Below are 20,553 nucleotides of genomic sequence, written 5' to 3'. Positions count from 1 at the left end.
ATTTTCAAGAAAAAATAGTGTAAAAAGTAACAAAATGGGTTTTTTACATTGAAAGTGATTTTGTTACAATTTCTTCTTATAATCGGCTTAGTCCCTTTTCACGCGGTACAGAACTTTAAAGACAGAATCAAAATGGAGTCGGAGGGAGGTGATGTTGACGACTTGTCGCCTTTTTTCCCTTCTGAACAGCCCACGTTCCCTTCAGTATTCAACAATTTACACTCTCCAGGATCAGAAAAGAGCGACAATGGCCTCTCAGACTTTGAAGAAGACCTGCCAAGGGAATTAGAATTGAGCGAACAGTATGGACGAACACCGCCAAGTTCAAGAACCTTTACTAAACCAAGCAAATTAGGTAGATCTAGAAGTACACGAAGGAAGAAAGCTTCAGATTTTAAGACTTCGCCTAGTTATGCTTCGTGGCAAAGACGGCAGAGTGCTTCAGCCATGTCAACGGAAAGAGCATACTATAGAATTGTGAAAGAAGAGGAGTCAACTGTTGTTTTGGTTAACGGACCCGAAGAGTTCACGTACAGACGAAGAAACCGTAGCTTTACTGAGAGTTCATTACATCGAAAGAATACTAACCCGAGAAAATTTCAGTGTCTTAGATACAAAGAGTCTGGTTTTAATGTTGAAAATAACGTAATTTTCAAAGAAGAACCGCCAGCTGTTTGTCCTTTGGAAAGGGTGAAATTTTATGAAACTCTGAACATGTTGGTTAATTTAGGCCAAGGCGGTAATGCTGAAGGCAAGGATAAAATTGAGGAAGAGATAGGAAACTATGAAGTGGAAGAATTACAAGAAGCATTATGGCTTGAGTTGCAGGCCTGGCAAAAATCCACAACAATGTTAGACCAAGATGAATGGTTGATGAATGAACGAAAGAAAATAAATAGCATTTTAGACAATGTGATTTATTTTCATGTTGATAAAACACTGAGAGTGGACTTTGAAGTGCAGTTTTCTGATCCCGAAAGTGACTCGGATGTTGATGATGATGATGATGAAGATGATTTCTGCTGTTTACTCCACCCTAGTAACAACATGTTTCAACACAGTCCTTCCATAGGCAGCGAAACCAATGATTTAGCTGATTTTGATGACTCAAATCTAAGTACAAGTCCTGACTGCAGTGCAACAACAAACAGTACTGATGAAGACACATATAAATTATCAGATTTTGCCCAAACCATGAAGACAGCCATCAGTTCAGTCACCTTTGCCCTGAATAAGTTGTATTATGCTGAGCATCTCTATCCTTCTCGTGGAGCTCTTAAAAAAGACTTTGAGAAGTACAGCTCTGAAGATTTTCAAACAAGTTATGATACATTGGTGTTGTGGTTGAATCAGGTAAAAGGGTTGTATCATAAACTACATGTTATGTCTCAGCTTGTCCATGTTGATTTTGATGATGAAAAAGTTTGGAAGGATTGGATTAATCTAGGCATAGGTAAGTTCACTTTCACTTGTCAATCTCTCATTAACTGGCAGTATTCTTCAACTAAGAATGGTAATAAACAAAGTGATATTCTGGATTAAGTCCATTCTCTAGTACTGATATAGAGATTCGATGTAGAATTCTGACTTTTGAAGGAAACAAAAAATAGAAATTAAAATTCCTGTTCTTCTGTAGGTCTCCAATTTTTAAAGACCTACAACAATTGTAGAAATTGTCAAGATGTTAGTTCTCAGCATGACTTTGAAATGCCAGAGAATTTTGAAGGCATCAAACGTGGTTTGAGTTCTGAGAATACCAGCACCAGTAGGTATCGCCCTTTTGTTGATCAGAACATCAAGAAGATGGGTGTGGCATACCTGGGGTACAAGCTGCACCAACTCATCCATATGGAGCTAGCCAGAGCATCCTACATCTTACAAGTTGATAGAAGTACAAATGTGTTTGTAAAACACCAGGATTTGCACATTTTGTACAAAACGATGCTTGTTAGAAAAATTGAAAACTGGTCTGAAGACATCATGGACCCTAATGACGCAAAGAACTATCACCAGACGTTTGGAGTACCAGAGGCAAATTGGATTGAAAGATTTGAGAAAATGGGGTTGCCATCATTTGATAGCCTCTTTGTCTTCCTTGTTCGTCTTGTCATGGATATCTATCATGAGTGTCTTCGAATGAGAATGGAACATCGTCCCAAAGGAGAACCTTCCTCTCTTAGTGTTCGTCAGGTACAAGTCGGACTGCATTAGATTGCAATTTTCTGTAGTACTTATCATTTTTAAATGAGCCCCTATGTAAACCATTCTCTAAAAGAATTATATTTTGTTATAATATTTTAGTTGTTGGAGGAATGCAAAGAAGTGATGTTGGCGGCCATTGTTGTTCGACAGTATTTCCTGGACGCTTTGGAAACTCTTGGAAAAGATTTGAGTAGCTGTCCACTGTTTGAGGAAAGAGTTTTAGAATTTGATCAAGACATTCAGAAGATGTTGGAGGTTTGTTTTTTGGAGATATTTATTTAAGAAATCCTCTTGTTCAATTTCCTAACTTGTTGTCAGTTTGAAATACTAAACTAAAAGCACATTTGGGCTCAACACCAGTTAGTTAGTGGGTTCATATGAGTGGTTACTCCACATTTTGTGTATTTTTTGCAGGTGTATTTTGAGTATCTTCATCTGTATATGCACATGTTGCAACGCTTGCCAGAAGCTTCTTGTGGTGTGAAGAACATCCTGGAGGAAGAGTGGGAGTTTGTGCGTGAAATAACTCCTTATATCAGGGGAGGAGAGGTCCAGGCTGGCAAGAGATTCTGGTGAGAGCATTTAAAAGTTATCCTAGAATATATGAGATTAGATATTTCATATTTCTCTTGTGTTTTCTGTGCAGTGTAATGGCCCGGGGTCTGGTTGAATCAACTGCAGATTTTCTCACGGCTGGAATGGACGAGTATTTTTCTTGCTTGCATGATTTGGATGACAATGAAAAGTTATGGTAAGGTTACGTTTCTTTCTGTTGTAACAAAAGTGACTAGTCGTGACCTCAAGGAAGAGCAGTTTAGAACTGATCTTGAACGCTAATTTTTATTTTTTTAGGGTAAAGGTTCTTCAATCCTGTCGTGACTTTAAGAAACTTTTCAAGGAGACACGTGAGCGAAGCATCAAGGCCTTGGGCTTCGTAAAAAGATTGCGAACGGATCTTGGCGTGGCTGCAACATTTAATGTAAACACCTCCATTCCACAAATACTGGAAACACTTAAAACGTCTGAATACATTCAGGTGAATAGTTGGATTGTTTTCGCGTTATCTTGCAAATCGTTTCAGTCAGACAGCTGGTCTAAATTTTTTAGTCTTTTTTAGGTGGTTCCAAAACAAAATATTTCCGTTTTAATGTTTGTTCCACCTGCTTTAAAAGATTCGAAAAGGTTTGGTTTCATAAATCTTGCATTTTTTCAGTCAGGTATTTCAGTATATTGTTCTTCGTTTTCTAATCATTTTTAACGTATCTTAGGTGCATCATTGAACTGCTGAATGCTTGCTGTGGCCTCCACAGTCAATCCAGTGCTTGCGCTCAGGGAGTGGACAGCTTCATCGTGTTGGTCTCTGCTAAGAAAACGAGGGGATATCAGTGGACTGGGAAGACGATTGACGTCACTCCTGCGTTAGATGCGTCACTAGGACTGGTCGATATACAGGTGGGTATCTGGACCGTCAAATAATCCCCGAAATCCTGATCACTAAAATTTCGTTTCTTGTTGTGTTAAGGTGGATGATCTAGCCATCGTTGCCTGCACCTCGCATGCTTTGAGTATTCATATCAGTACATTCACTACTCACATGGTTGACGCCGTCACTTGTGCCTCAGGATCCACTTCGTGTCATCATGATCTTATTGATATGAAAACGCAAATAGCGGTAATCAAACTGTACTCTACACTGCAAGAAACATACTATTATTAAAACCAAAGGCCAGTTGTGTGAAAGCCTAGTTAAGCTTTAACTGTAGTTAAGGACAGAATTGGCCAATCAAAGCCGTGTATTTCTGAGTTAACTAAGATACAATCGGTCCACTAATTCTTAGTTTAACATACATTTCATACAGTAAAATGTGCATTTGCAGGGTGTACGAGGAGTATGGCTGCTTATGATAGACTTGTGTTTATTTACAAGGTCTTTCAGTAAAGATATCTCATTCTTATTTCCAGGAATCGTTGGTGAATCTGAGAACGAAAGTTTGTGATGCATTGGATGGCGCTGTTGAAAACCTTGACGTGGAAAAGATGTATGATATTGAAGAAAATGAACGAAACAGATTGAACCAAAGTACTTTGGAAGCACTGCAATGTGCTTTTAATGCTGTCTTTGACGTAAGTCAGTGTATTGAAGTTTGGGAGATCAAATTTTCTAACCTTTAAAAACAGATTTGCTGTTTCAGCTCTGTTAAGGTTTGCATATGCCATTGGGATGCAACGCACAGAGATACAGGCATAAAAAGCGATTAAATAAACTTTAAGTTAAACATTTATTTAGTTCCATCGGGAAATGAAACGAATTCCTGAAACAGATGAGGAATCTTTGTCAATTGTTGGTAAATATTATCTGGAGTTGGCCTCAAAGTGGATGGACTTTGTTTTAAAGCGTTGTCAGAAAGGAAAGGGAAGCCGACCGAGGTTTGTCACAGAATAAATAAGTTTTATAAGTTTTGGTATCAGAAAACATCGTCTCTTCTCATGCTTTGGTGGTCACTTTTTTCTCAGGTGGGCAGGCCAAGGACTGAAGTTTCTTATAGAAGCTTGTCATCCAACGATTTCCTGTCGTTTAACGAAGACTGAGTTTGAGGTGAATAATCCGTTTGTATGTTGTTTCTTGCACTTTTTTTTTAAGCAAACTTGTTTGATGTGTTTTTAGAGGTTACAACGTCAAATAAACAACTGTATTGATCACGTCATTGGCAGTGCAGAAAATCCAGCAAATGCGAATAGTCCGAACACAGTGAGCCCGTCCTGGGCCTCGCCTAACACAGGAAAGTTTAATCGATCATCAACTTATCCTGGAGCCAACTCACATGTTCACCCATCAAGAACTATTTCAGAACCAGGACGACCAACCATGAAACACGGTGTCTTGAATGGTGTGTATGCTAGAATAATGTGTTATGAATGATTGACTGTTGTAGTCGCACTCTTACAATCTATTTCATCTTTTAAGGTGATGACCAAGTTGATAATGAGATGGAAGCACCACAGCGCAGGATTGCGCATGTCAGAGAAAGTGTCGCTTATTTAGAATATCAACGCCAAATGACAATGTTGGAAAAGGGTGTGATAGGTCAGCTGAGTAACAAGAAACGTGATCTCGCTGGAGAACTGGCTGTTATTCCGAAACGAGTACCGTTTAAATGGCAAAGAGGAAATAAAATTGGTAAGAAATTCAATAATGTATCAAATTATATTATCAGGCTTCTAATTTGTTGTTAAATATGTTTTAATAAGTAGAATATGTGTTCTAATTTGCTTAATCAAGTGATGATCATTATAGAAAGTATCCAATTAAATGATGAGATTTTTAATGTTTTTATTTTTTATTAGGTGAGGGTCAGTTTGGAAAGGTTTATTCTTGTGTTAACCTGGATACAGAGGAAGTGGTTGCCATGAAACAGGTGAATATTGTCTGGATCATTGTGTTGCTAAAATATCTTTACATTTATAAAATATTTTGTTATCATTTGCAGATATTATTTCATCCAAACGACCATAGCGCATTCCAAGATCTGGCTGACGAGATTAAGGCTTTTGAGGGACTGACCCACGAGAGCCTGGTGAAGTATTACGGATGTGAAGTTCATAGGGTGAGTTAATGATAGAAAGGGTGTTTGGAGGAAAAAGAGGGATATATTAGAAAAGAGTTGAGAAGTAAAAAGGACAGGAATAAGGAGACATGAGGGCAGTCATGGACATCAGTTTTGTCTTCTAGGATGTGATGTATATATTTATGGAATACTGTGGTGATGGAACAATATCAGACGTATCTAAGATTGGGTTACCTGAGGCGATGATACGCAAGTACGCTGACCAAATATTGCTTGCCGTCGAATTTTTACACGACCGAGGGATTGTTCATCGTGATATAAAAGGTTAGTCTTATATAAAGTATTACCGGGTTAAGAGTGACTGCAGTTGTTTTTGTTTGAATCGCTGTGAAAGAGATTGATATCATTACTATTCAATATTCGTATGTTTAACGTTGCTGATAAAATAGGCAAAAAAAATTGATTTTTTTTGCTCGTAAGTTGCCATTTTATAAAAAAAAGTGTGCAAAACAGAAACATAAGACATTTTTTACGCTATCTTCATGCATTTCCACGCATAATCTGTGAGGCAATTATATAATCTCAGTTAAGTACGTGCAGAATGATGGAAGCTGGATTAATTCTGCCAGCACTACGTGCACAGTACAGCACTACAAGGCTCAGTCGCAGCTGTGTAGTAATGAATCAAAGCTGTTTATCGCAACCAAAACTGACAAAGATTTGTATATTTGTTAAAAAGTACACGATATAAGCCTATATTATTATTAAAATGTTACATAACAAATCCGGGAAATGAAATTGTAGTTGATGGATTATCCGTCCTACATTAATGATAAGTGATATTTATCTTCGTTGTGATTTGCTTTTCGCTGTCTGCTAAATTAACTTATCTATATTTCTGATAAATTAGCAAAAAGTTTGTCACGTAGCTATGTATTATAAATAGCGTGGAAACGTTTATTGTGCAGAGGTCATTGTAGCTCAGGAGCTAAGTTTCTTTATTTGCATCAAGATTGAACTCGCTTTTGTACGTTTTCAAATCTCACTTTATTATTATAAATGAAACGAACCTGTAGGCTAACTCGCCCGAAATAAGAGACTTTTAGAAATATACTTGATCATTTTCGGCATTTAAATTTTAATGTCATTTATAAAATGAAATATTGTGCATAGCGAGGGAAATGTTTTCTATGGCTAAAGGAAATTCAACAATGATGGATCATCTTCCTTCAAAGAAATTTTTCATCGCTGCGATCGTTTTAAAGTGCATCCTTGCAATTCTTGGCATAATCGGGAACCTAGGAGCTATTATTCGTGTTCTCAGGATGAAACAGTCGAATAATCCATCAGATTATCTGATATTAAACCTTGCAATAGCGGATCTCGCCACTTGTGGAACATATTACCCTACTTTTGTTGTCGAATTTGGACGAATTCTAGCCGGGGTGGAGGTAAACCAGGATATGTTTTGTCGATTAAGTGCAACTCTCAGCAGCGCAACCGTTGCAGTGTCTATTTTAACAATTCTTGCGATTACCTACGACCGTTATCGTTACATTGCGACACCTCTCAAGTACCCGTTAATGATGACGAAGAAACGAGTGTTTGTGATCCTAGCGACGATTTGGTTATTTGCGTCCTTTTTTGCCTGCTTACTCGTCTTGTTTACTGAAGGCAGCGAGAGACGATTAAATTGCTCTTTTAATTTCGCCGTGAAAGCTTTCGGTCTGGTTATATTCATATATATACCTACAATATTAGTCTTGTATCTTAATTACATCATATTCAAAGTGGCGCGAAATCATAGAAATAAGATCGCACAGCAGTATGGGATCGCGTGTTTCATCAACCAATCAGAAAGCTGCAGGCTTTACAGACCTTCAGTCCTGTCGAGGTTCACAAGAGCTTTCAAGTCTATCAAAACCTTTGGGATTGTCACGGCTGTTTTTGTGTTTTGTTTCATTCCCTATTCGACTGCGCTTCTTGTGGGCACCTTTTTATGTGAAAATGATTGTGTTCCACTAGAACTGTTGATTCTCCTCAGAGATCTCGTTAGTCTAAGCTCTGTCTTAAATCCAGCTTTATACACACTGAGACGAAACACATAAAACTGCGCTAATTACGAGCACCGCGGTTAATTTTTGATATATCAACTCAATTCATGTTTTTGATCATTTAAAATGCATTGCACGGTCGTTGAAGCAGAACTTTAAATGCTCTTCTGTATTCCTCGTGTCTTATGCTATAAATGAAAGGATTTAAAACAGAATTTGCTCCAGCCAAGATGGCAGCTGTTATTAAAACCTCAAAGGGTATGCACTTTCCTCCGCAGATGAGAAGATCTGACATAGCTAGAACTGGAAAAGGTGTCACACAGAATAGAAAACAACCAAACACCACTGTGAATGTTTTAAAAAGCTTTAACTGTCTTGCTAAATGTCTTCGTGGTGAAGCAGTCGTTGAAGTGCTTGTTTCAGACGGAGCGGCCTGGGCAGCGATCTTTCGACGTTGTGCCTTTGCGATTCGCAAAATTTTGATGTTGAAGACAACAGTCGCGGTTAAGGGGATGTAATAACATATCGTAGTTGAAACAAGAGCTACAACCATATCAACCTCGCACAGTAAAGGCACACCAGTTGATTTTGTATTTGCGAAGACTAATATGCCATTTGTTAAGCCAGCACACCACACTGCTGCCAAAGCGATGTATGCTCGCCCTGTGGTGACAATATTAGGATATTTGAGAGGCAACGTTATACAAATGTACCTGTCTATCGTTAATACCATTATGTTCACAACTGATAAAGAAAGACTGGTTGCAGTAATCGCAAGGCTGATTTGACAAACCAGGTTTGTTTCCACGCTGTTCCCATGAAGAATCCTTACACACTCCGTTATGTAAGTTGGAAAATAGATTCCACAGACGAGCAGATCGGAGACGGCGAGATTTAGGACGAAAAAACTTGTGGGATTCCTGTTGGCGTTCAGAAAAACATTATAAGCTATAACGACGATGTTTCCGATAACTCCAAAGATGACAAACAATAGATCGATGATAACAATCGTTATTAAGAAATATCTTGAGAGATTTTCCTCCTGGACGGTCGAATTCATTCTGTGATATCGTGAGCTACCTTTGTATCCTGTAAATAACGCTGAACGTTTTGATCGGGATGGATGAAATATGGTTACACGAAGTTCTCAAATGCCAGAGATGCTATTTCTTGTATTTCAAAGAAAAAAAAAGATTTTAAAGAACAAAAGCTCTGATGATAGCCTGCTTCACTGTTTCAATCTATACAAAACCTCTCAAGGAGATGATTCTTTCATTTTCATTAGTTATTTTACGTGTAACGATAGCGAAATACATGCGCTTTTAAAACTTTAATATAGGACTAAATTGAAATGAATACAAAATTTCTAATATGGCTGAACGAACAATATGCAGCTGTGTTAGTTTAAATACTTTTCACCGGCAAATAAAAATAGACTGCAATTATATTTGATTACCTTCGTTGCGCTATAACCGGCTAATTTTAATATAAGAATTAAAAAAAAATTAATATCTGCACTTGTGTTAATCACGGGTACATCCTAATTAATTTCTGTCATATGAGATTTCCAAAAATGAGCAGTTGACGACGATACAAAGCGATCGCCAAAATTTCATATGTCAAAGTGTGAATTGAATTTGATTAGGGCAATAGATGTCGGGTAATGATTTCACTTTTAGTTCAATTTAGTTTAATATAAATTGGAACGCAATCCTATTTCTTAAAAGATGTGTCCCATCGTGTGGAAAATCCGATGCTACCTGTATGAAATTAAAATTAATTTAAGCTGAATTTGAGTATTTATACAGTTGAGAACTCTTTCCATCTGTATTGAACTGTTTAACGGTTGAACTTCAACCCAGCATAAACCAGACGTATTGATTCACACCAGTTGTCGCAGTAATTTAGATAAATGTGTTTTTTTATTCACATGCTGACACCTTAAAGGTTCAATTTATTTCAATTAAATTAGAAATTAAAATTATACGACGTCTTGTATTCCATTGTTACTCTTTTTTTGCATACATAAATGATTTGTTTCAGAGGTAAAATTACTGCTTACTGGATCTCTAGGTCTAGGTCTAGGTCTAGGAAGAACAGTTTAAAACTAAAAGGTATATAATGTAAGTGACTATACGTGGTCTTTAAATTAATTTTTTGTCCTATTCTACTAGGCCCAAATATATTCCTGTCATCAGAAGGTTTGATAAAGTTGGGTGACTTTGGGGCCTCGGTGAAACTTGGAAATCCATCTCAGACAATGTGTGGGGAGGTGGCTACTCTCCGGGGTACGATCGCGTATATGGCACCGGAAGTTATACTCCCCCCTTGATAGAGGCGCCGGCTATGGTAGAGCCGCTGACATCTGGAGTGTGGGCTGTGTTGTCGTCGAAATGGCGACTGGGAAGGTAGGATTCTTAATTATTGCTTTTATTGAATATTTGCTCTGGATTAATTAATGGTTCGGAATTAAATGTTTAAAGTCCGTTGAGTTGCCCAGCATCATCAATGTTTGAAACACGTCAGGAATTTCGAACCCAGTCTCTTCAACTCCCGGTAGTATTGCGGCGTGTTCAACAACCAGTGGATTGGGAAGAGAGCGCATATCAAGAGGGAGAGAGGAATACAATAGACAATAAACTTCTTGGTCAGCGTGTTATCACACGGATCACAGATGACCAACAACAACATACTGGTCCCCACAGGCAGTGACATTAATACTAAGAATGCGATATAAACAAACAATACCATTGCCAACTTTGAGTTTTGTTTGATAACGATCAACCCCTGACGAGAGGCTGACGCGTTCAACGTCTTCTTCAGTCCACGTTTTCTGCGGCGAAGAGAAAACAATATTTTTCCATATATAACTGCCATGACTAATGTCATAAACCAACAAAATAATACAAAGATTGTTTGCATTACATCAGCATCAACAAATGACATTAAAATCGCGAGTATTCCAATGGCAAATATCCATAGTGCAAGTAAAACCATTATCATTGTTCTTGGTTTCGGTGATAGAGCTTTGTACAAAATTGGTTTTGCTATCATCGTGTATGTCATTAGAGCCATTAACAACGTGCTTATAAAGTATATAACAATTGCCGTTGACACAACGCCTGAAAGAATCTCTCTGCTGATGTATCTGGTCTCATCAGGACGATGCATGATATCCAACTGACTCACCGTTGTTACTCCGTTTACAGCTAAATTCAATATACACAAATTTGCTAGTATAATGTTTCTATTATTCCACGTTTTGCTGCCTGGGTTTCTAATAATCATTGCTAGAAATATCACATTCAATGGCAACGATGCCATGCAAACGATGATGTAAAACTTCTCAAGAAATTCATAGTTTACATCGAGTTCTTTCGGATACTTGAACCATCCCACGATGAAGAATTCTATTGGGTCTGTTGTATTGCTAATATTCGCCATGGTTGAACTGGACACCAGATGAGAATATCAAGCTCTCGTGAATATAATATCGACCTGGATTCTTGCTAAACAAAGATCTTGTTGTTTTAGGTCCTTGAGATAACTCTAGCTTTATCGCTAGGTGATATTTTCGCTTCTTTCAAGTCTCTAAATGGTTTGTTTCTCCCTGATTTTTTATACAAGCTAAACAGGAAGACTGTAGTTTTTTTAACGGATGATCGTGTTTCCTCTTGAAATATGATATCTTATATCGTCACGCCTCTGGCTTGGTGGGCTTATATAATCTTCACTGAAATTCACTCATCTCTGATCAATTGCTTGAGCTTATCCATTTCATCTAATCCTTTATTAAATCGAACTCTTTAAAGTACCATATCCGTTTATCAAATGACTAATAGAAGCTATAAATCAAAGAATATATGTTGTGTTGAAAAACAAACTTCTGTCTCACATATAATGTTGTGTTTCGGCAACGTTTACACTCCTCCTTGACGTCATTTAGAATTGAATATTTTCACGATTCAATGCATTTCGAATGTTATAAACATAGATTATTAATTAAAATTGTAACCAGATCATTGGAATAGTGGCTGCAAATTTGTAATGTACAATTTTCCTGACCATCTGCTCTCGTTCTTTGCAACTCTTCTTATGAGAAGATATCCTTATTGCTGATAATATACAAAAACCTTTCTTGATGTTCGAACTTTGATATTGACAAAGAACAAGCGTCTTGTGATACTAACTTTAATATACAGAAATGGATGAAAATTTTGCGCTATTACATAATATACTTAACAAAATTAATACTTGAATGTGTATGGCGACTCGCAAAAGAAGTGGTAAAACGTTGATGTTGTTTTTTCTAGATTTATTTTACGACAGTTAATGGGTGTCACACCGAGTTTTAATTAAATATTTTGATGAACATATTCATATACATACGCTTTGATCGAAATCAATTTCTGATTTCGATCCTTTCCATTTTATGTTTCCGACTAGTTTGCTAAATGTATGAACTACGGCTTTATTAGAGCTTGAGAATTCTAGTTTATCATGTCCATGAATATAACGTGAATTTTATAAAAGTCAGTTCCAACTGCCTGTTGTTTGTCTATTAACATGGAATTTCCAATGAAAACGAAATCTGTACAATTTCTTCAACTTCTCAATTACTAGTAATTGTTATTCCCGATGTCTTACCCGCTTATTTTTAAACTTCTAATTAACATGCATTAAAGTTAGATTACTTGTCATCATGTCTTTATTCATTTCCGATTTTTCTATAATGGCCTATAAACATAAAAAACTATTTCTTCTTGTGAAAAATGAATGTTAATAAGCTACGAATTTATCCTTAATCTCATCCTTAGGGTTTAGTTGGGGTTGATTAGGGTGAGATTTGGGATTAAACTTAAGATTATATTCGTGGATTATAAACATGGAATTACACCCAAATGAAAGACGATTTCATTTGCTTACTTTATTTATATTCTTTCCCAGCCTCCGTGGAGCGAGTATGACAATCAATGGGCGATCATGCTGAAAGTTGGTGAAGGTGGTTCACCCGCTATCCCAGAAAGCCTCAGTGAAGAAGGCAAGGATTTCTTAATGCATTGTTTTGTTCATGATCCACATGAGCGATGGACAGCGAGACAACTCCAGAATCACACTTTTCTGAAAGTATAAAAAATGGAGAAGGTGAGGCGTATTTCATTCCACTGAATTCATAATTAATGACTCAAGTTACGTTTACACGAGACTGGGCGAAGTAAGGGCATATTCGACCATGGTCGAGTCAGCCGGAAAATGGCAAATACGACCATGGTCGAGTTCGCCGGAAAATGGCAAATACGACCATGGTCATATTCGCCGGAAAATGGCTAATTCGACCATGGTCGAGTTCTCTGGAAAATGGCTAATTCGACCATGGTCGAGTCCACAGGAAAACGGAGTATTATTTTTTTTGTTGATTAGGAAGAAAAGTAGTTGTTTTTCGGACATCAATTCACTCCGCGTTTTTAATATCACATTTCTTCGTTGCACATTTCTTCTAGTGTTGTTGATATATCTTCAATGGACTATTGGAGGTACAGAGGGATAACATGGAGCAAAAGAGTATAATGGATTACATGGACGTGAACTACGGTCAGATTTTAAATTTATTTATTTTGAGGCGTATGGGGTAACATGCTAATAGTGTTGATAAATATGTACATATGGTGTTATGCAGTGATATAACATCGTAATGTTGTCCAATGTACAAAAACTACATGTTTTTGTCGCATGTAAATATGGCACAAGCTGTGCCTGTGTGCTGTGTTAAACTGATCTCAGGTAAATATGAGATCTTGGAATTGCTTTTCCATAATCGTAAGATCATTCTGATGGAGAGTAAGGTCGTGCATGAAGTATCTTGTTGGGTGTTTTTAGCTGGTACTGCTAGGTTTTTGAATGTGGGTTACCGTAGAATAAATTATATTGTATATAGAAAACTCGCTTTTAAGTTAAGCATGATTAGGTCATTTCTTAACGTGTAGGTTAAAGTGATGTAATAATGTTGTATAAAATTTCCTTCTAAGTAACCAATGATTAATGTGATATCTATATAGCTTTGAATGTTTTCTATTGTAGAAAACTTGCCATTAAATTAGGAACGCTAGATTACTACATACATTACGTTAAAGTGATGATAATTTTTGTACAGGGTTTTAGGCTAAACTTAGTTTAGATTGTAGTATAAATTATTAGCATTATTATTTTAATTGTCCGTCAGTGGCAATTCGCTGATGCTTAGGGTGTGTGTGGGTGTGGGGGGGGGGGTTAAAAATTGTGTAGAAAAATTTAAAATCTAAGTAGTGTAGATATTTTAATATTTATAGCTTGTAAAATATAGGAATGAAAATGGTTTATTAAAGGCATTATTATTCTTTTTATTTGCTTTGTAATATAAATTGAAAAAGTCGGCAAAATACCAGTCATAACCGGTCAATATATGCGGTGTAAGTTGAGTCGTTAGAATTCATCTGCATGTTTCTCAGTAGTGGAGATATTTAGTCGTTTATTTCATTGTAATCTGTGCCTAGTTATAAATAGCATGAGATGAGATGAGATGAAGGATATTACAAGAACCTTAATCTGAACCTATCTATCAATCTTTCTATCTATCTATCATGGTTTCAGCAGGAATTGTGTAAAAACTTCCTCCATCGTGCTGAACAATAAAAAGGACAGTTATCCCACACTTTATTGTTAGTTGCAGAGGATAATTTGTTTTACTAACTTGTCGTCAGGTTGGGTATGTGGAGAGACACGCCACGACAACAAACCTAAAATAACAGACACTTGAAATATTGGTTTATGAGAACAGTGTGGTTAGACAATAGGATATTTTTAGATCTAGAAAAACCACGATTTTTTAATTATACAGCACGTGGGATTGTTAAACTCTCTCCAAAGTATCCTTTGGATGTTTGAGTGCAAAGGCCTGTATTTCTTAAGTTATATAGTTTCAGTTAGTAAAATTTGGGATATCGATAGAACGTTTTCTATGCAAATAATTGATTAATGATTGCGAGATTGCGACATTATGCCACGTGATTGATTACATCAATTGTGAATTATACATGAGTACATTGACTATCATAGTCACTGATCTCATCATAGTTTATATAGCTGGCATAAAATTATGCATGTGACGTTCACGCATTCATCGTGTGACTTTGTGCATGATTTGTTGCAATTGGATCGTAATCAGAACGTATTCACGAGTTGTTTGTGTTTTCGAAGAAAGTCAATGAAAGAATATAACAATCAAGTGATCCTCGTGACGTCTGCACCCTAGATATTGTATTGTTTCACAGCTTGTATCTCACGTGGATGATTTATCCCAGAATTGTTTTCAACACTAATGCTTCTCATTCATAATTGTTCCATAATTAACGTAATCATCATACATTGTTACATTGTTCTGTCTTGTAGAGTAATATGTTTGCTTGCCAATTTTGCTAGCAATTTTACTTCGTTTGTTTTGTCGAAATAGCCCACTACATTTTCGAAATATTTTCATCCATTTTTGACTAATGGCATTTGATAATGCAGGGAAATCAATCTCGAAATCAGTTTTAGTGTTTGCATAAATCCCTCAGCGAGCCAAAGAAATGTATGTATATGATTAATAGATTAAGTTTATTTACTGAATATTCTAGTCCTCACCTAAGATTACGTCCTTACATAAGATTATACAGCAGTCTTTTGGACTAAAACTTGGAACAATAGGATTAATGTGAACGTCTTCAGGGTGTGATTTTTAGATCAGTAATATGATATTCAAGCTGGGTTTTCCCTGTAAAGACCTATTTATACTATATACGATTTATAGTATACGATTCTTACTCTGGCGTATGTGAACGTATGAATACACGTACGAACGTGACATTTTAAACTCCACCCTGAACAATACAAATAAAGATAGTTGCATAGGCCCTCTTGCATTCGTCAGAATGATAATTGCCTACAACTTACCGTGCAGTCTAAATAGGCCTAAAGAATATTGGGATTATTGTCAGTATAGAGATTATTTCTGGACAAGAAACGCAGGATTATTGTAGATCTTTTGCAAGAATATTTGCATGTGTTTTTTACCTGATCTGCAATTTATGTTATTTTTTATGTAAGAAGAGCTTGCACATGAGCGATGAATATTTCAATTTTAAAACAATCAACAATAGATGCATAACAGGCATACTCTATATACCTGCTGCGAAACAGCATGTCTCGTCTTTCAATTAAACTTTCATCAGTACGAGTAGAAATGACGTCTTCTTGCGTATTTCGTGTCTGGAAATAACGTCATATTGGAGACAATCAGACGTGTAAAGTGATCAGTTATCTTAAAACTAGCCTTGGTTGCATAGCAGAATAAAGAACGTGGCATCGACGCGCTGTCTCGCTTGCTTAACCTTGAGAAAGCCACGTCAGTCAAAACTACATAGTTTATATTGTATGACAAATACAAGATCCGTCGTTTTGACTTGTCTTTGCTATTCTACTTCAGATCATACGCAATATTTTGCTGTCGCCATTCATTGCTGGCGATGACGTAAGCCGCGTCTGACATGCGCACAATTGCATGACGAAACCTTGGCCTTGAATCATAATACCTCAAGTAGAATCTAGAATGAACTAGAGCCTGTTTGAGGAACAGATATTGAATCACCAGTCCCAGAAAGTAGCAGTTTACTTAAAACCGTTAAAGTTTTAGCATAATGAGCTAAAAATTGCTAAATAATAGTTAAGATGAGATTATGAACGAAAGAACTAGATGTTATTGTCTTTCCTTGTGGTCGAAAGCCCCAAAATGATTGAATTGTGGTTTATTCAATGAATAGGTCTGACCAGATGAATATCGTAACTCTATATGGTTCGAAACCTTGAAGCCATTATTGGTTTTGGTGTCTTAAAGGTCTTTCAGCTACGTCTAAGAGATTAAGTAATAGTTATATGCATAATATTTACTCGTGATCTTACGTTACGCTACCGTTCCTGCATTGTGAAATGTTGTGAGATTGTTACTACGTCGCGATATGGTGTCCACATAACCTATCCTTCATGCACACTTAGCAGTAATTACAACCCGTTGTCCTGGTAGGCTCTACTTCGCTAATTAGCAGCAAAGAGATGCTCTTTTTGTAGTTGCAGGGGGTAACGGTCATTGACGTATCCGGAGTCACTTCTTGCAAGTTGCGAAACCACTTGCAAAAATTTCCTAACGTTTTCTAATTTTATAAGTCTATTCTTACACTCTGTGGCTTCATGACTGGAGTAGAATTATTTATTCAATGTTTACATTATTTTTTAAAACATCACGTACATTCGAAGTCTCAAAAACCGGAGTTTCTGCCAATGTAAAAATCCGTGATAGGAAATCTCTACCAATTAACTACGCTTTTTATGGCATTTCCTTATTCTCTAACAAGAGATGATAGAAACTGTACTCACGAAATGCTTCACCTTGTTTAATGTTTACTGTGGGTGATGCATGTACAATAACATGACTCGAGGTGCATTAGTTGTCAGCCTTTAAACCACAGTTTTATTCTACCCCGATAACTTGGTCCATGCAGTGGAACAGAGAGTTGCAGGGGGAAATTAGGTTAACACAAAATAAAGTATTTTTATGAAAAGGAGACGATATTTCTACATAACGCAAGGTTCAGATGTAATTTGCACAAAAATGCTTCGTCATTGAACGTTTTTACGCCACGTTGCTCGCTGGCCAACATCATCCACGCAGCATAATTGACATGACATAAAACTTTCAAAATGTTCGTAAAAGGGTCACGGATAGAAATTCAAACGAGCCTTGGTTCTGCATGTAGCACAATATTCAAATCATGACTGGTCACGTCTCTTTGTCGAACCCTGTCGTGCTGTGAATGTAATATGAAGAGACGAAAAAAATGGTTTACATTCGTACAATTTATTAATTGATTTTGTTGCTCGCAATTTTGCAAGAATTAGCTGCTCAACTTGGAAGATGTTGGCTTCAGCATGGAAGGAAGAAAATTATAAACTAAACATCTAGATATTTTCGTTATGCAACGCAATTTTGTCTTTATAATGAAACTATAATTGACACGTATTTTATGACAACGCCAGTTATCTAGGGTCAGCTGTTCCACGACTGACTGACAGCTCAGTGTAACCACATGATTCAAGATCGCATGATGTCTTACTACATTGCATGTTTCAGCAATGAAACATCGTCACATGTCCTACTGTTTGAACCGGAATTCTTAGGGCTTGCGGAAGTCTTATAAGACAATTGTGCGGGTAATTTTCATTTATGAATTACTTTTCAATTTTACGTTTAAGTTTCTTTCATGATGATACACAGGAAGCAATATTTTGCTAGGGTAACCGTGGCCATTTTCTAGCAAGTAGTTAAACGCAAACTGGCTATGTGTGATGTCTTGTACAATGATGTTACACGAGTTAGTGCCATTTACTGACACAGATGCAACACGAAAGGGAAAAACCTTTCCCAACTTGACCTTTCAATTGTCCGTCACCCTGATTGGTTGACCCTATATGGCCCTGTTCTTTGATTGGTTGAGCACAGGCAGTCGACGAGTTCTGACCAATCGCAGGCACCGGAAGACTTAATGAAATGTGTAAAGCAATTGTTTACGTCCGAGCTGTCAAGTACCTTGCACTTTCATCATGAATGTGCTAAAGCGGAACATTTCACAAGCCAACATTCAGTTGCATGTTCGACTTCAAGAAGAACAGAAGTATCTGTGATCGATCTCTTCCGATGAAAATGAAACCTTTGGATGAAATAGCCAAAATTAACTTACCCATGTGTGAAATGTATTTGGAGTCTGAGGAAGATACCTTGGAAAAGACCGCAAGACGAAGAACATCAAGTGTAAATACGCTTTCACGTCCTTCAAAGAGTAAAATGTTTGAGGATTTTGAAGATTCGTGTTATCCTGTCATCGAGTTTGGTCGTGTTCTTGGTAGCGGTGGTTTTGGTCAGGTCTTCGAGGCAAAATGCGCAGGAAGAAAGGTTGCCGTGAAACAGTTAACACTCAAATCAAAACTGCGTAACGCAAATGCACCTGCAGAGAGTTTACGAGCTGAGAGTCTTTTGTTGGAGTACAGTCATAGAAACCTCGTTGAAATTTTAGCCGTCTTGAACAGTGATTCAGTCGAAGAGTGTTTGATTGTTATGGAGTTTGCAGGAGAGAGGAATTTGCAAACAATAATAGATGATGAATGTACTCCACTACCTGAAAAGCGCAGGATTCGTATTGCATTGGACATTGCAAGTGGTTTAGAATTCATGCACGAACAGGGACTAGCGCATCTTGACATTAAACCGGCCAATGTGATCGTGAACTCTGAATTTGATTGTAAAATTTGTGATTTCGGCTGTTGCCAGTATGTTGAGTTCGGTGATACGAAAGATTTCCAACCTCCGAGTCCCACTAACTCCAGCCTAGCAGGTACCTACACGTATCGAGCGCCAGAGTTACTCAAGGGTGAGTTTCCTACAACGAAAGCTGATATATATTCACTTGGTATTTGTTTATGGCAGTTGTACGTGAGAGAACAACCCTATGGCATGGAGAGTCATTTTGTTATTATCTTTGGTGTTGTACAAAAAAATCTACGACCACAGTTTCCAACGGATATTGTTAACGACACTACTAACGCAATGTATGTCAACTTGACATCATCTCTCTGGCACGCGGAAGGCAGTCAAAGACCTGCTGCCAGTGAACTTGTAAGGACCTTGAAAAATTGGCCTGTGACCTTGAAAAGATAGGAGAGGAGCAAACAACTGGACTAATAATATACGAAGCTGTAAATTTGCATTACGTTCGGCTGGACCGGACCGAAACCTGAAGTGTATATAAACAATATCAATCGAAAGTGCGATTTCATTTGCGTTTTCAATTTTCCTTCATAACTTAAAGCGCAAGTTCGCAAGAATAGTTTTATAAATAGATGCAAAATGAAAGTAAATTTGAGGAAGAGATATTTATTTCGTTGGAAGAAATGTATTTTTGTTACTGACGGCGAGCAGTCTCCAAGGAGATGCTTCATAGTAATATTTTTGCAAAACAATGTTTGTGGTTGAAACTGTGTAGGTGGTCGCATAGTTCACTCAAGGACAATAGATACATTCGTACAAACGTCCTCCTACACATTCCAACACTTTGAGCTATTCCTATATTTTTAGACATAGAAATTTCAGCTATTCTCTCGCTGGTAGACGAAAATCGATTTTAAACTTCGAGCAAGAATTGCTTTACAAACTAAATCTCTTTTAGAGATCTTGATTATTTCAAGGAGCTTTTACTAAATCTCGCTGGCTAAATCCTGTCGAGATCTAGGAAAGTTCCTGTTTGAGGAGAATTTTTTCCTTATATACACCTCACCTCTTCTCATCCTACTAGGAAGAGACTATATAGCACACCTCAAACGGCCTACGCTTAAAATCAACCAGGAGGTGTAGAATTTCCTCCTCCCTAAATCATTCGTTTCAATTCACCCCACCATATATGAATCGGACATCGAAAATTAACACAGGAAATATTCATATTAGCGAGAGACTAAATGTAGGAAGCTCACCCTTGTAACATAATTCCATGGTCTAGATCATTTGACATGTGTATATTGTGTATATATAATGTTACCTAATGATAAATATTGATGTATATATATAAGTAAAAAGTCTATTTTATAAGCAGATTTCGTAAAATGATTTGAAATAA

The 20,553-nt window shown here is 37.1% G+C and overlaps 2 protein-coding genes across 2 annotated transcripts; both read left to right on the top strand.

Moving 5' to 3' along the window:
* Positions 1-132: 132 nt before the first annotated feature.
* LOC114534159 (mitogen-activated protein kinase kinase kinase 4-like) lies at positions 133-14,061 on the top strand. Its single transcript, XM_028555713.1, is given in 21 exon segments — positions 133-1,453; positions 1,637-2,190; positions 2,302-2,457; positions 2,617-2,774; positions 2,849-2,953; positions 3,055-3,238; positions 3,320-3,384; positions 3,471-3,654; positions 3,725-3,874; positions 4,165-4,326; positions 4,490-4,629; positions 4,717-4,798; positions 4,868-5,090; positions 5,168-5,380; positions 5,548-5,618; positions 5,691-5,807; positions 5,933-6,092; positions 9,997-10,145; positions 10,147-10,230; positions 12,770-12,967; positions 13,324-14,061. Coding segments are annotated over 20 exon segments (4,464 nt in total). The 3' UTR covers positions 12,956-12,967; positions 13,324-14,061.
* A 1,266-nt stretch (positions 14,062-15,327) lies between these two features.
* Positions 15,328-20,523, top strand: LOC114536010 (serine/threonine-protein kinase mos-like). Its single transcript, XM_028557356.1, has one exon. It carries the CDS (start codon positions 18,537-18,539, stop codon positions 19,599-19,601), a length of 1,065 nt encoding a protein of 354 aa, XP_028413157.1. The 5' UTR covers positions 15,328-18,536; the 3' UTR covers positions 19,602-20,523.
* Positions 20,524-20,553: the final 30 nt, after the last annotated feature.

The sequence above is a fragment of the Dendronephthya gigantea genome, unplaced genomic scaffold (assembly GCF_004324835.1).
Source record: "Dendronephthya gigantea isolate DGI-Jeju-01 unplaced genomic scaffold, DenGig_1.0 000002F, whole genome shotgun sequence".
NCBI classification, from domain to species: Eukaryota; Metazoa; Cnidaria; class Anthozoa; order Malacalcyonacea; family Nephtheidae; genus Dendronephthya; species Dendronephthya gigantea.
This window is presented reverse-complemented; position numbering and strand designations above follow the sequence as displayed.